At 45.1% G+C, this 14,690-nt stretch overlaps 1 protein-coding gene and 1 long non-coding RNA gene across 3 annotated transcripts in view; one reads left to right on the top strand and one right to left on the bottom strand.

Moving 5' to 3' along the window:
- Positions 1-14,690, top strand: part of LOC148592420 (uncharacterized) — a 381,317-nt gene that overhangs the window by 120,026 nt on the left and 246,601 nt on the right. The gene's annotated exons all lie outside the window — the stretch shown is intronic.
- The window catches only part of NARS2 (asparaginyl-tRNA synthetase 2, mitochondrial), a 48,715-nt gene that overhangs the window by 7,232 nt on the left and 26,793 nt on the right, over positions 1-14,690 (bottom strand). Inside the window, exons 7-12 of one of the 2 annotated variants that reach the window (XM_010219884.2) lie at positions 12,894-13,026; positions 6,699-6,797; positions 6,209-6,246; positions 4,191-4,257; positions 1,750-1,887; positions 482-579 (exon numbers count right to left, since the gene is read on the bottom strand). In XM_010219884.2, the coding sequence (XP_010218186.2) occupies positions 482-579; positions 1,750-1,887; positions 4,191-4,257; positions 6,209-6,246; positions 6,699-6,797; positions 12,894-13,026 (573 nt within the window). The remainder of the gene's footprint in view (positions 1-481; positions 580-1,749; positions 1,888-4,190; positions 4,258-6,208; positions 6,247-6,698; positions 6,798-12,893; positions 13,027-14,690) is intronic. The other variant, XM_088535035.1, reaches the window with a different exon arrangement.

The following is a 14,690-nucleotide window of genomic DNA, read 5'->3' as shown; positions in this document are numbered from 1 at the left end:
CAGAATCCAGGGGATAATTGTCTACGGAGGGTTCCCCATCTATAATGTCAATAACTGTTAACTAACTAGCAGATTTGAAAATGGGAGACTGAATTTACCTAAAATCACTCAGTCACACAAACCAGAGCACAGCAGCAGGGAAGGAGACTGTCAGAGAACCCAGATGACTCAGCACAGGTCCCATCCAACTCCTAATGAAGCTTCCCACCAACTATTAGCAAAAGCCAAGATTTTCTGAAATTATGCCACGGAGGCCAGGCACATCACAGCTAGTGAAGCTTGCAACTCTGCAGTTCCTCAGTTACACAATGTGGTGACAAAAATATCTGGGTTCTGTCTACATGACAACTTCCACTTTCACTATTTCACTGTTTAAAATAGTATTAGTTATTCTTCCAGTCTTCTGGCTTCCCCACCAGCAAGGGCTGCTGCAACACCCCCAGGTCAGGCTACTCTGCTGGCACCTGTGAGTTTTCTGTACCTCTGTAAACGAGACTGGATGAAGTGCAGTCGCTCCTCTCTCAAGCTGCCTCCACACAGCTCCCCTATTCCTGGTACTAGAAGATCAACAGCTGCAACCTGTTGAAGAAAGAGAAGTGTAATATTAGTCAGGCCATGTAAGCACACAGTCTGCATCAAAAGATGGTTGATATTTAGAAGAAGGCAGCTAGTAAAAAACTACTGTAATCCTACTGAGTCCAGAACACTTTATTTACCATTGGCACATGCAGAGAAAGTCCCCTCATGACAGGAAGGGAGGACATTTTGATTGCACCAAATCAAGGAATCTGCTTGGCAGAAAACATTGGGAGGGGGCTGCATGCTGCAAATGGTGGAAATCAGTAAGTTTAGGTGAAACATAACCAGGGGCAGTGATGTTTTAGACGGAGGACATCTGCATCAGGTGCTGAGAACTGACCTGTGCCAGGTTACTCTCATGGGATAGCCCCCCATGTAGGCAAACCTGAAAAGGGTGCCAAGAACCTGCCAAGAACCTAAGAGCAACTCACGAGCTGGCAGACACACAGGCAAATTTTCTGGAGTCCCAATTTCCTTAGAGTTTAAGCTGCTCCAATACAAGCTGAAGCTGAAATGTGTTTGCCTTCTGCCCCCTCTCCTTGAGCCAGCTTTAGTGGTAATGATAGTGATGGATCGATAAGCTGAACTTAGTGTCAGGATCTGAGTGTTAGCACCTGCCTAAGTGTTAGGTTTGGGCAGGTTTTCCTCTTTGTTTCATTTTGCAGGTTACCTTTCTCATCTCACAGCTGAACTGTCCCAAGAGTTGATGCAAACCAAGCAGCAGTGGTGAATGGTAGGCTAATCCCTCTTCAGTGGAAGCAAGGTTTGAGGGTGTCTCAGTTCAATTAGGAAATCACATTTCCATGCATAGGACTGGTCTCTATCTGCTATTTGAGAATTACATGGCACATACTTGGACAGAGGATCCACATGACAGAAGTGTGACGGAGCCATGCAATTCTCAGCATTTCACATAGCTGTACAAAAGTTTCTCAGGTCAGGAAATAACTGTGCCAAATCTGTCTTAAGAAATTAAAAAGATATACAAGCTTTCCCTGCTTAGATACCTCCTGAATCTTCATCTTGTTATTTCTGCTTTGGGGATTTCTTCTACGAAAAGACCGGAGAGGAGCGACTGAAGGACAGGTACAAAATATCCTGATCTACCTACTAATCCACTAAGAAGATACCTAGGCAAAAAGGAGGTAGAATAATGACCACTGGACTCACCGTGTGTTGAGGCCCATCTTCGTTGTCCCGCATATAAAAAGGTTTGAGGTCATAGGGGTAGTTAATCACAAACAAGGGCACCTCACCGCAGTGCTTCACCAGGTACTTCTCATGTTCAGTTTGGAGGTCACAGCCCCACTGTGGAAAGAACAGAGAGAGACCTGGGATCCTGCTTCGGTGCATCTTGCCTGTGGCAAGAAACACAGCAAAATACCTGCACAAGAGAGACGTGCAGCTTTCAATAACGGGAAACAGAAACAGCAAGTTCTCACTGGGAAAACTTGCTATGCAGAAAAACATAGTCCTACAGATTTAAAAGCAGAGCAAGGCCATGTGAACAACATGCTTTAACTTCAAGAGAGCAGGGCCAGATATCCTTGCATCAAGCCCAAGCATCTGATATCACACTGAAAGAAACAAAGAACAACAACAATAAGTTACTTCAGAGAGCGTAAGGGAAATAGGCACCCATCCAAAATTAGCTTACTCAACTCCTAAAGCCTCATTTCCGTATTACTTTTGGTGCACAGAAGGCTTATTTGCTCAGTCCACTGCTCTCTTTCCTGCTGTGTCCTGTTACATGCTACATTAATTCTCACTTACGAAACCACAGTATCCTATCAACTAATTATTTGTTACTAGAAACTTTGGATGACCCCAATACCCTTCATCCCTCCTGCTTTCCTGCAGTGAAATGTTGTAAATTTGGTGGCTTTTGACTAGAAACTTCCAGATCCCTGTAGGAAATGCAAAGAATTTGCAGGGGCTGGGTGGGGAGAGATGTGTGTATCTTGTTGACTCTCCCAGCCTCCACCAAACCCAACTTTGCTGGCCCAGGTCAAGGTAGAGATTTGACTGAGATGGTTCCTTTCAACTCTCTGCTCTGGGTACCCTCTGTGTAGCCACCTGGGAAATCCACCCTCTTTGCAACAGAAATACAGCAGTGATTTGGGGACGACATCATTAACATATTTTGTAGCTAGATTCACTTGTGGCTATAGAACAGTAGAACTCCCACTTTTACGGAGACACCAGCAAGTTACTCAAGGGACTATGAATCCCCTCAGACAGAGGGTCACGTTCCTTAGAAGCAGCAGCAGGAGACCAAGATTAAACAGGAAATATACGAGGTTGGTACTACCTCAGCTCTGTAGAGAGGGACCTGGGTGTCATGGTGGACGACAAGGTGACCATGAGGCAGCAGGGTGCCCTTGTGGCCAAGAAGGCCAATGGGATCCTGGGGTGCGTTAAGAAGAGCGTCTCCAGCAGGTCGAGGGAGGGGATCCTGCCCCTCTACTCAGCCCTGGTGAGGCCACATCTGGAGTATTGTGTCCAGTTCTGGGCTCCACAGGACAAGAGGGATGTGGAGCTGCTGGAGAGAGTCCAGCGCAGGGCCACAAGGATGATCAGGGGCCTGGAACATCTGCCCTATGAGGAGAGGCTGAGGGAGCTGGGCCTGTTCAGCCTGGAGAAGAGAAGGTTGAGAGGGGACCTGAGCAGTGTCTATAAGTACCTCAAGGGAGGCAGTGAGGAGGATGGTGCTGGCCTCTTCTCAGTGGTGGCCACTGACAGAACTAGAGGGAATGGCCACAAACTGAAGCACCAAAAGTTCCATAGGAACTTAAGGAAAAATTTCTTAACAGTGAGGATGACAGAGCCCTGGAACAGGCTGCCCAGAGAGGTTGTGGAGTCTCCTTCTCTGGAGATCTTCCAAACCCGCTTGGACACAGTCCTGTGCCACGTGCTCTAGGTGACCCTGTGTGTGCAGGGGGGTTGGACTAGATGATCTCTAGAGGTCCCTTCCAAACTTAAGCATTCTATGACTCTATGATTCTGCCTTGAACATTCTCCCTACCAGTGTATGTGTTTGAAACTGAGCAAAACATAATTTTCAAGAGAATATTATAGTGTCAGGAAGACTAACATGCAGTATTTTTTTCCCCAGGCAATAATTATCCCCTGAAAAAAAACAGTGGATCCCTTTACCTACATCTAGATCAGATGGTATTTGACATGGTTTTGCCTTATTAGTCCTTGTCAAACTCTTGGAGCTATCTGGGTACCACGCTGCTGTATGAGGGCTACTGCAGCAAGTCTCCTCAGATGACTGCTGCTGAATCTACAACATATTTGGCACTATTTGCACATGGAAAGAGAGACATCTTTGCCAAGCCCTGATGTCCCAGCAGCAAACTCATCCTTTCCTTCCCTACAAATGTTACATGCCCCACTGCTACAAAATTCCCATTTCACCTTTCAAGGGTAACGGGTTTATCTGGGTTATGATTGACCAAAAACACTCAAGATAAATGCACTTCTGTTGAGTACCAATTCTGTCACAGCATCAGAAAGCAAAAAGCAGGTTTCCTCGAGATCCACCAAGTTCAGGCTGGCTGTGAGCACCAGCAGATGCAGGGAGAAGCAACCAGGCAATGACCTACCTCTGGCTTGAAAGTGAAGGTCTGAGCAGCTTGCTTCAAAATTTCCACTGCTTCACTGTAGGAAATTCTGAAATAAATAAATAAATAAATAAGCTCTTCAAGATAACTGTGAAAGGAATAACAAGGAAGTTTTCTGGCAAAGAGCCACACAGGAAAATTAAGGAGGCATTTCTCTGCTACCAGGCTAACTTGTGCTGTGATGTCAGACTTCCCAGCAACACTTCTTTGGATGGAACCCAAAAAGCTACATTTTATATGGCAAGAACCCTACCTTTTTCCTGTGCTTCAGCTAGATGTAAGATGAGAAGCGCTGAGCTCTCAAGGCACTTTTGCATTACTGCAAAGGTGCATTTCAGCCAGAAGTGAGTTCTGACAAGCACTTTTTCATCTAAGCTTGATTTATTTTTAAGAAAATAACTTGCCATCACCAATACACACCATGTTCAGCACAACATCACATGAAAATAACAGACCAGGGTGCAAAAAGCCAGTAGCTCAAACATTTTCATTTTACTTTGCAAAAATCCCAATATTTTCTTTCAACAATGTTCCCTTGCTCCTCCAACAAAGTTATGGGAGCAGTTTCTCCAGAGACTTTTATCGAATCCTTCCCCATAAAGAAAAAAACATCAAGGTGGAGCAAAGAGAAATAGTGCAGCAAAAGATGCTGTAGGTCGGGTCACAGGAAATTGAGACTCAGTGGAAGATACTCTGCAGTATCTGCCAAGTTTTCCACCTACCTTGCAAATGTGGAGAGAGAGAACGATAACCTGGTCACAATTACTTCATCTCCCCGTATCACTGGCTAAGTCCAACTATAAATGAAGTTTCCTAAAGAACCTGAGTTCTACCCTCAACAAGGTTTCACTAACACATGGGAGGCTTCTGCAGGAAATACCTCTGGGAGGAACACAGTGTCCCCCAGGTGGGGGTTGTATCATCCTGAGCTGTTGAATGGTTGAGGTTGGCAGGAACCTCTAGAGATCATCTAGTCCAAGCCCCTGCTCCAGCAGGGACACCCAGAGCACGGGGCACCTGGGCACATCCAGGTGGGCTTGAAGATCTCCAGAGCAGGAGACTCCACAGCCTCTCTGGGCAGCCTGTGCCAGGGCTCTGGCACCCTCACACCAAAGAAGTTCTTCCTCAGTAGGAAGAACTTTACCAGACCAGGTACCATTCATCTGGAATGTGTAAGCCAGGAGTGCCCCAGATTTGCCAGCACTTGAAGATGGGGTGACACCAAGTTAGAAAAAGAAAAATAAGGAGAGGGAGGTGGGATGTCACCCTCTTTCTTCTTGGACCACAGAAGAAGGTGAATATAACGCTGTCTTATCATGAATATATCAGGTGTCAAAGAGAGAAGGAATAAATAGGGCACAGAGATTCCCCTCAGAGGTCTCCAGGGGTGTCTGTGCATACAAAATGCACAAGGAGGCTCTACCATGATCCTGCTGCCAGAGGGTGCCTGTAGCTGCTTAACAGGAAAACCAGTGTTGGGCTGAGCAGCCTGACAAGGTATCTGGGGATGAATGCAGAATCTCTTCCTATTTCAGGAGGCAGGAATGGATGGGAAGAGGAGATATTCTTGGGGGCAGGGGGACAAGAAGGAACCTAAAATCTCCTCTATTTGTTCCAGTTCTCCATGTGCGAAGGAGAGTAGCACAAGCATTTGGCAACAGAAAACCAACTATGGTTTTAAATAGCATAAAAAAGAGATTCAAAAAAAGGGAACTGTTAGAGGGAAGAAGTGAAAAGTAGCAGAGCTCCAACGCTGAAACCAAGGAAAAGAGTGGGCAAAGCTCTGCTCTGCTATGTGCTGGAAGGAGGATTTGGCCTCGGGAAGCAGATACAGATACCTTTTCTCATGAGTAGATGGAAGGGCGAGTAGCAAACAGCATAACAGCAATTGCTACTCATGCTTTTCAGAATACACTGATTTGGGAAAAGGAAAAGAAGATGTATAAAAAGCGGCCCCCCATAAAAACTCTTTAGGAACGTTTTGGAATAGAAGTACTTACGTCACAAATTTCTTCTTCAGCATTTGTTCCAACCTGTCCTTGGTAAAAAACAAGAAAAACAAAAGATGTAAAGCTACAACTAAGGGTTCGGGGTCCACTGAAAATGCAGAAAAGCCACCTCCCTCGAATTTCTGAGATGTAGGTCAAAAGCTACTACCAGTCACCCAGTGCTGAAAAAATACCTAGTTTTTTTGGAGCTGAGAAGTCAGAGAGGTGACCCTGCGTGTGCAGGGGGGTTGGACTAGATGACCTCTAGAGGTCCCTTCCAACCTTAAGCAGTCTATGATTCTATGAATTATTTCACACACACTAGCTATAGAAAATTGTGTGTCCTCTCCGTGCTGTCCTGAATGATCACAAAAGATGAGACTGATTTTTGGCTTTTCATAGTTAGCTAACACAGCACAGCCTATTAAAAAAAAATCTCCTATTGCCAAGAGCACCAAAATAGCATAAAAGGATTGCAACACTTTCCTGTTGCATTTATTACCTTCTGTGCAGGTGCTATATATTTTTGAAAAAGCTCAACATCATGAGGACATTTGGAGAGTACAGTGCTTGTTGCTGTCTTGAGCAGATCCTCCATAACCTAGAAAACAGAAGGGCATCCAAAATTAAAATTGTTTGATGTCCCAGACTCTACATAAAGCGTGTTGCACACATAAAGCATGGCAAACTGTAGAGGAGCTTCTGTCCTTTTGCATGGCCACACTGCACATGAAGGTACCAGTTTGCTAGTGCTTGCCACAGTTGAGGATTTATGAAACCTGTATTTCTGGGTTTAGGGTTTCAGTGTCTGCTGATACACCTAAAATATTCAAGCAGCAGCTCTCGTGCTGCCACAGCCTCAGCAACCCCTGGCCCTTAGCCACAAAACAAACACGTTATCACCATTTGTAGTGACTGGTCTCAAATTGATTATCAGTGAGATACCTTTCCCATAACGAGCAGTTCTGGTTTTCTGGTTTGTTTTTACAACAAGCAGAACTAAAGGAGAAGGGAATAAATGTTCCGGATAAAATCAGACAGATTTCAGAGAGATTGTGCAAAGTAAGAGCAAAGCAAAGGGATGAGTAGACAGCTAAAGTTGAGGGCACAAAAATAGAGATGTTTGAAGAATAAGAAAATGAAGAAAAAGATGTGGTTGAATTTCTCTAAACTGCTATTGCCCAGCTAAATGACATTAACATCCAATTTGGATATACCTATCTGTTATAATGGACTTCACTCATGAAGAAATTAAACAAGGGCTACTCATTTTAAATGGGAAAACAAAAAGCACCCAAAAGGGCTCTCAGTGCACTTTGATCACCCTGTTAAAGGGCCACTTGCCTGTTTGGTTATGCAAAGCAGACGAAGACAAGGGCTGTGGTGCTGGCAAATGAGCTCCCTTGACTCCCTGTAGCCCCACGCCTGCGTGAAGGGCCTGTGGAGCATCAATGCTCACAGCTTCCTCCTAAATTGCCCTCCTTTTTCTGCTCCTTGTATAAGAAAGACTGATGCAGCCTGACTGTGTTTCATCTCAACCTGGTAGGGGAGCAGGCGCCTTCCCGTTAAAAAATAGCTCTTCAAGTCCATGCACACTGCAGCTCTTTCTGTGAGCATAAGGGCTTTTTCAGTAACGGCAGAGTTGAGAGAAGCAAATTATCCACCAGTGATGTCCAAATGAACAGGTCCCCAGACAGGGAGACCAGGGAGACTAACGTGGAAAAGATGAATAGGACTTTTAGTTGGCAACGTGTTGGAGAAGCAGCAAGAAACCAGGGATACAGGGCAAAAATAACGCAAGATAAAGGAGAGAAGAAACCAGGCTGGTGACATGGCCATGACTAGATTTCAAGTCTACCGCCCAGGCTCCCAACTTTAGAAGGACATTCACTTTATCACCTGTCTCAAACTACTGTAATCAGCCAAGAGAAGCTGGTAAATCAGCTCCTATCTTGATTCCTCTGGAGCCAAATGCAGCTTTCAGACTCCCGCACGAATATGGACCCTGTTTAGAAAGGGAAGATCCAAATAAAGGAACAACATTATCATATGCAGATGAATGGTTTTACCCCTACTGGTACTCAAACAGGGAGGAAATGAAAAGGCAGCATTCCTGCTGCTGAGCGGCAAACAACCAAACAGCTTTGAACTTTCTTCAAAGTAGCTGGAAAAAGGCTTATGCAAATGAAATTAGAAAAGTTCTTGGCAATTCAGTTGGTTTCACCCAGGCAGAGACGAAGGCATTTTACATTAAGCTTCCTCTTTCTAGAAAATGAAAGTATCTGGTTTTAGAAAAGCACGTTGTTTAATTAGCACTTTTTTTCCCCCCTCACTGCGCGATAAAGTAACAATTAGGTTCCCACAGCACTCGACATAAGCAGCTTCCTCTTGTGGAAAAAACCTGTGGGTGGTATGGGAAAAACAATCTGAGAAATATTTCCAGGTTTGAGACTGAGGTTTTATCTTGGCAAAAAAGGCAGACACGTGGGTCAGGCATTGGCCTCCTCACTGCACTTACTCTTATTTACGCCAAATGTGTATTAGGCACGAACACTAGGAAAAAAAAAAAGAAAGAAAAGGAGAAAAAGAGCAAACTCTCCAACGCAGAGAAGTCATGGCTTTAAGCAGATAGTATAATGAGGGGCTGGAAAGCAGCAGTGCAGAGGCACAGCCACTGGCTTGTTGGTTTGAGGGAGGGTGTGGGCTAGAGATGGGCCAACTGATCGGGCTGGAAAATATCCCGAAAGAGGCGTGTTTGCAATGTGGTTTATCCCGGGGAAGCCCTGGGGATCCCAGCAAGCAGCACGTCTTGGAGGTGGGGCTCTCCTTGCCGTTGGTCTTCTTGCTTCCTAAGGAAAATGTGGATTTTGAGGATGAACACGAAAGCTCCCCCTCATCTCTCCCAGCTTTTGTCCCTAGGTTCTCACTTTCAAAGGAGTTCAGTGGTATCAATCCTGGCCTGCCCTGTGGAACTTGTTGGATGCCTCTGATTTGGATTAGGAGCAGATCCCAACTGTATTTATTAGCACTGATCTGGGACTTTTGTCACTACAACTTATCCGCTTCGAAATGAAATTATGCTCAGAGTTAAAACAGAGAAAATTAGCAATAATGCAGCAGTAAATGTCAGGAGCAGCAATTGAAAGTGCTGTGCACAGCATGAAAGATCCAAATCATCTTATTATGCAAGATGTTTTCCAAATAAGATCACAAAAACTGCCTGTACATTTTTTGCCTAGGCATTTATCTGGGCTAGGTGTATCAGTGCAATGTAGACTACAGGGTATTTTGATATAAAGCACCAACTGGACCATTATTTGTCACCTTGGGGCTTGCTCACACACATAGAGGACACTCACATCCAAGCTCGGCCACCAAGTCCCTCTTCTGGCCATAGAGCCACCTGCTCAGGAGCTAAATTCCTGGAGGGTGAGGGCGACTCTCACTGCTACATGGTACAAAAACTCAACCTGTGCTTGATATACACCTGTTGCAAAGGCAGGATACGACCACGCAGTGTTGTTGCCCTGAAAGATGTTGCAAAACCATTATCTTGGAAAATAGGTTTAGGATTCAAGTGGAAAGCTTCTACTTCCTTTCTACAAAGAAAGGATTTGCCAGTAAAACAGAAGCCACTCGTTTGCAAGGGGTAACCTCTTTGCATCTGCTGCAGTACACTGAAGCTACTGAAGCTTTTAAACCATTAGCACACCTGGAAATAAAATACTATTAAGGTTCCAAAGACAACTTTTTCAAATGGGAATTGAAATGGCACTGAAAAGGTAAAGCAGTCACAATGCAAAGTATTCTGGAACCAAACGACATCATAGCTGAGGTCCCTCAAACTGCCCCCCTAAATCACTGCTCCTGTTTAATACGTTTCATGCCTGAATTCCCCTCTGTAAAATGGGGATAACAACATTCTGTGCTCTGCAATGACAGCAATTTTGCCCTTAGAGAAAAGTTCAAATCATGTGTGAGACACTGTAGTCTCCTATTACGTACCTAGAGAGACAGCAGTGCTAGGATGCGGTTCTGTTATGTAGGAGTAACATAATGCATAAACTCCAAAAAGTGCCCGAGGCAAAATTTCCTCCTGGCATTTCCTAAATTTTCAGCATAAATCATGTCCCTTTACTAGGGTTTTGCACGTGCATTTGATGCCATACAGTAATGACGGCAAGGCACGGCCTCCATCAGACCCCATTAGCATCATGAGTGAACTGGGGTCTTTAAATCCGCTGCACTGTCAAGGCTCAAAGGAGAACTGCAAGATAACGACTTGCAGATACGCTGTGACACGGCACTGAGGAGAGCCAGGGGGAGCAAGCTGCTCAGATGCACATGAGACTGCAGATCCTGGATTCCCGGTCCAGATAGTGGAGGGGAGATGGCTCTGGTGAGCCCAAACTCTGTCATATAAGTTGCACCCTTCTTTTCTAACCTGACATTCTCCTATCGCCTCTGTTTCTCGATGAGTTTTGGGGAAGAGCGTCCTGAGGCAACTTGACTAGACTCTTTTGGAAAGAGGTCACAAAAGCTCTCCTCACACATCTTATTTAAAGAAGTAGTAATATCACCTACCACAGGAGACATGGAATACTGCGCCAAACACACTGAGCATGATGTGGCTTTCCACAGAAAGGATGTTGCAACGAGTATTGTGAGAATTTAAGCTTCTCTGCAGCATTCAAACGCATTTTGGCACAGCACCAATATTTAGACTACAGAATCAAGACACGGGAGACTTCCTAAGAACTGGGTTACTAATTTAGGAACAACTGGACATTTCTGTCTGCAATTAAAGTAGGAAAAAAAGGCCATCACTCTCAGAATGCTTAATGCTTGACTACATTTAACTTTGTTACTGCTCTTTTTCATGTTATTTTGTAAAGAAAGCCATATTTCTTTTGGAACTCTGGTGAGAGAAAGATCTCAAGCCTCAAATGGTATACAAGCAAATACTTCAAGATGTTTCTGAAGAAGCAGAGCATTCCCTGTACACTAACTTGCTGAAGCTGGAGATATTCACTCCAATTGCTGAATGCAAGTTTTAAAAATAATTTAAAACATGAAACAATCCAGCTCCTTATACAAGGACAAAGTTCAGATACTAACTCTGGCCAATTGCCTCCAAGGCTTTTAACTGGGTATTTTGTACCAAACAAAGACCTCGCAGATGACAACAAACAGGCAAACCGCCCAACACGCAGATACTTGAGGGAACACTAAATTTAGGTCAGTTATGTGGGGAAAAAGAAACTTAACATAGGATTTAGAGCAGCTGTCAGATTTTTTTTTTAGTAGATTGTAGATTGCCCAATGATTCAAAATTAAACAAAACAGGAACTCAAGGGCTCTAAGTGAGAACATCACAAAAGTAAGCATGTTGCAATGTAGACTTGCGATGCAAAACTGCAGTTGCTAGACTTTCTGTTATAGGAAAAGGATGCCTGTCAAGGCCTTTGGGTTAGGGGAAGAAGAAAGCGAAGAGTACAAGTCAGAAACTTCACAAAATATTTAGCAACAGTAAAAATAAAAATGCAACAAAGGCCCTGTGTTTTCCAGAACAATTCTCACATCTAGTTCTCTGAATCCTTTGCACCAACTGGCTATACCACAAGCCAAGAAGTTAGGATTCTCAGTGAAAGAGGACAGAGATGTTTATGCCGTGTCCAAGGGCTGCAATATCCCTTAACAGAAAGCCCTGCTTATTCTGCTAGATAAAAGTAGTGGAGCTTATGCTTAGCTCCCGCTTGCTCAGAGAAACGGGGGCTCAGGAAGCTCAGGCACAGATCACACCATATGTATGACTTGAACACAAAAGTGTTTTTGAGAAAAGGAGAGAGAAATTAAAGAGGAGGATATTATCAATAAGGGAGGACAGAGATTTCCAATGGCTCTGCCCACACAGCTCAGTGTCTTGGAGATGTCCAAAATATAAGTACTGAGCATCACTGGCACACAGGAGATAGGATATGTCAGCTTTGTTGTTGGGTTATGTCAAGTAGAAACTCCCTCCTGAACGTTATTTTATACTTCTGTAGCCAGTGCTTTTTGTCTGCTTTATAAGATACTTGTGCAACAGTCCTCCAGAGAACTTACCTGATATCAGGGCATGCATATGATGTTTACTCACAAGGCCTGTGGGGCACAAGCTGGCTCGTGCTGAGCCTACTAAGATGCATTAGCATCTGTCGTGCGGTTAACCCACAACCGGGAGGTCAATCCTGGATAATCGAGAGCTGACCGTGAGCATTTTAGTCTTCTACTAGAGTCACAGTGAGCAGGGCCTGCCCGGAATTGCTGGTTCTATGTTAGATTTCAACACAGATATAAAGGAACTCTTTGCAGAGCACTCTGAGGCACCCATTACACAAACACTACTCACATTTACTGGAGAGGTGCTGGAGGTTTGGAAGGGGAGAGCAGCACGTGTTAGCACCAACGTACCATGCACGTTTACACACCTCCTAGCAAGGGTACAGAGGAATTCACACTGTGGCTGTGTTCAGGTCTATCCCTTCCCTCCCAAATCCCCTCCAAGGCTCTGAATGAACCCTGGTCCTTGGGAAGCCCCTGTGTCCCCACCAGGACCAGGACAAGGTAAGAGGAACTGCAGCCTGGGTTGAGGGCAGGGATCACAGCTAAGGCAGGAGAGCTTTTTTAATGATAGTTCCATTTTGGAGATACCCACCTGCGTGATGTCCTGAAGGCTCTCAGTAAAGGACAGTTCAGCCTCTACCATATAAAACTCTGCCAGATGCCTGCGACTCTGGGAGTTTTCAGCTCGAAATGTTGGGCCAAAGGTGAACACGTGGGTAAAGGCCCTGCAAGGCGACAAGAAACAGGTTGGTCAAGCAACGCAGTCAGGCCCTGCACACAAACGTGTCCCCTGTCCTATAACCCCCGTCAGCAAACTCTCTTTTCTCTAGAAAAGTGCATCTCTAGATCCGTTTTATTTCTGACCAGCGTAATGGCCCTGCTGTGTTTACTGCCACTGTTGGGTTCCATCACTGGGGTGAGGAGCTACTCGATCCCTTCCATGTCTAAGTGAGGTCGCACAGGCCTTGCTCATCTTTCACTGGACATCTTTTATTCTTGGAACACTTTCTGTGACAATCTGGGAATAAAAACTAGTAATCTGCAGAATTGGAGGAGCACTGGGATGTCATACTAGTCAGGACAGCCAGACTTCCCCTGTCCATATATTTGTTTCGCTGCAGATTGATAGGTGCTGTAATACCCCAAAGCCTGAGAAGGCCAAAAAGGCCCCACAACTGGTACTGCTGGACTCACACCAGCAGTGGTGGCAAAGCCTGGGGTGGATGTACAGCAGGATGATGCATGGAGTGCGGCTTGCAGTCCCCCTCTAGTGGCAAGACCCAATTTCATGGCTGAAAGTGCCTGTGCTAATGAACTTGTGTCTTTCCACGCAGCTGAAGAGGCTCCAAAGAAATGGGTCCCTACTACAGAGAACAGATTTGGGATGGAATCTTATGCAGAAGCAAGCAATGCACTTCCTACTGTGAAATTATTTTTCCAGCAACCTTATGGGGAGTCTGTTGGATGAGACACTGGAGACACATTCTCCTGTGCTCATTTCAAGGAGGCTGCAAGAACCTTCTTCATTTCTTCTTGACAAAAATCCCTCTCAGGAAACAGCAGCTACCTTTAAAGCTCCATTTCCACCGTGGCGAAGCTGCACTCTCTGCAACATGTTTTATGTTGGAGGTGCTAGTGCAAAGCTCCTGGATATGGAATGCTGCCTCGGAAAACCCACGGATGGGCAGCTGCTCCCTCCAGCTCATCTCAAGCTGCCGTTATTTGTGGCACGAGGCAGCATGCATGAGAAAAAGGACCTGGATGGAGATTAAGCTCAGTTTAAGACTCAAGCAAGGACATGAGCGAACTGCTGGCGTTGTCATTTAACTCGCATCTTGTAATCCTACAACTGAAAAGGGAAGTTTGCTGGAGTTTCTGCACAGTGTAGTTCTGCTACCAAAAGTTATATTTTTCCTTTGTTCTTTACGGAGTCATTGGCGCTACCAATAAAGGAACAGGCACATTCTGGTTCACGCACCTTTTCCTTAACGTCACAGACCAGGTTATGAGCTAAAGAAGCTGCAGTTTCATTTTCCTCGAGTTGCTGGCAGTAAAAACACTAAAAGGCTCTACCAGGAACAGGCAGCTTGCAGGTATCTCTTCCTCACCAGCTCTGCTTTCCTTGCTCCCACAAACACATTCTCTCCTCAGTTTCAGGGCCCTCTGCTCCTGCCCCGTGCGCTCTCACACACGATCACAGCCCCTTTGGTGTTAACCTCTGCTGCTCGTTTGCTGGATTTTGCAGCAAACACCTTTCATCAGGCAGCGTTTTGGGCACGTACCTTCTCTCCATGCTGCCTTGTGGGATGTCCCTGTAAACTTCTGCCGTCATTTAATCACCCTCCTTTGAACTGTCCTTTGCTATAGTGTCTATAAAAACCTCAGCAAT

Source organism: Tinamus guttatus, unplaced genomic scaffold (genome assembly GCF_059628265.1).
Source record: "Tinamus guttatus ecotype Peru unplaced genomic scaffold, ASM5962826v1 Tinamus_guttatus_pri_ptg000602l, whole genome shotgun sequence".
Taxonomy (NCBI): Eukaryota; Metazoa; Chordata; class Aves; order Tinamiformes; family Tinamidae; genus Tinamus; species Tinamus guttatus.
The sequence above is the reverse complement of the archived record's forward strand: the minus strand, read 5'-3'. Positions and strand labels throughout refer to the sequence as shown.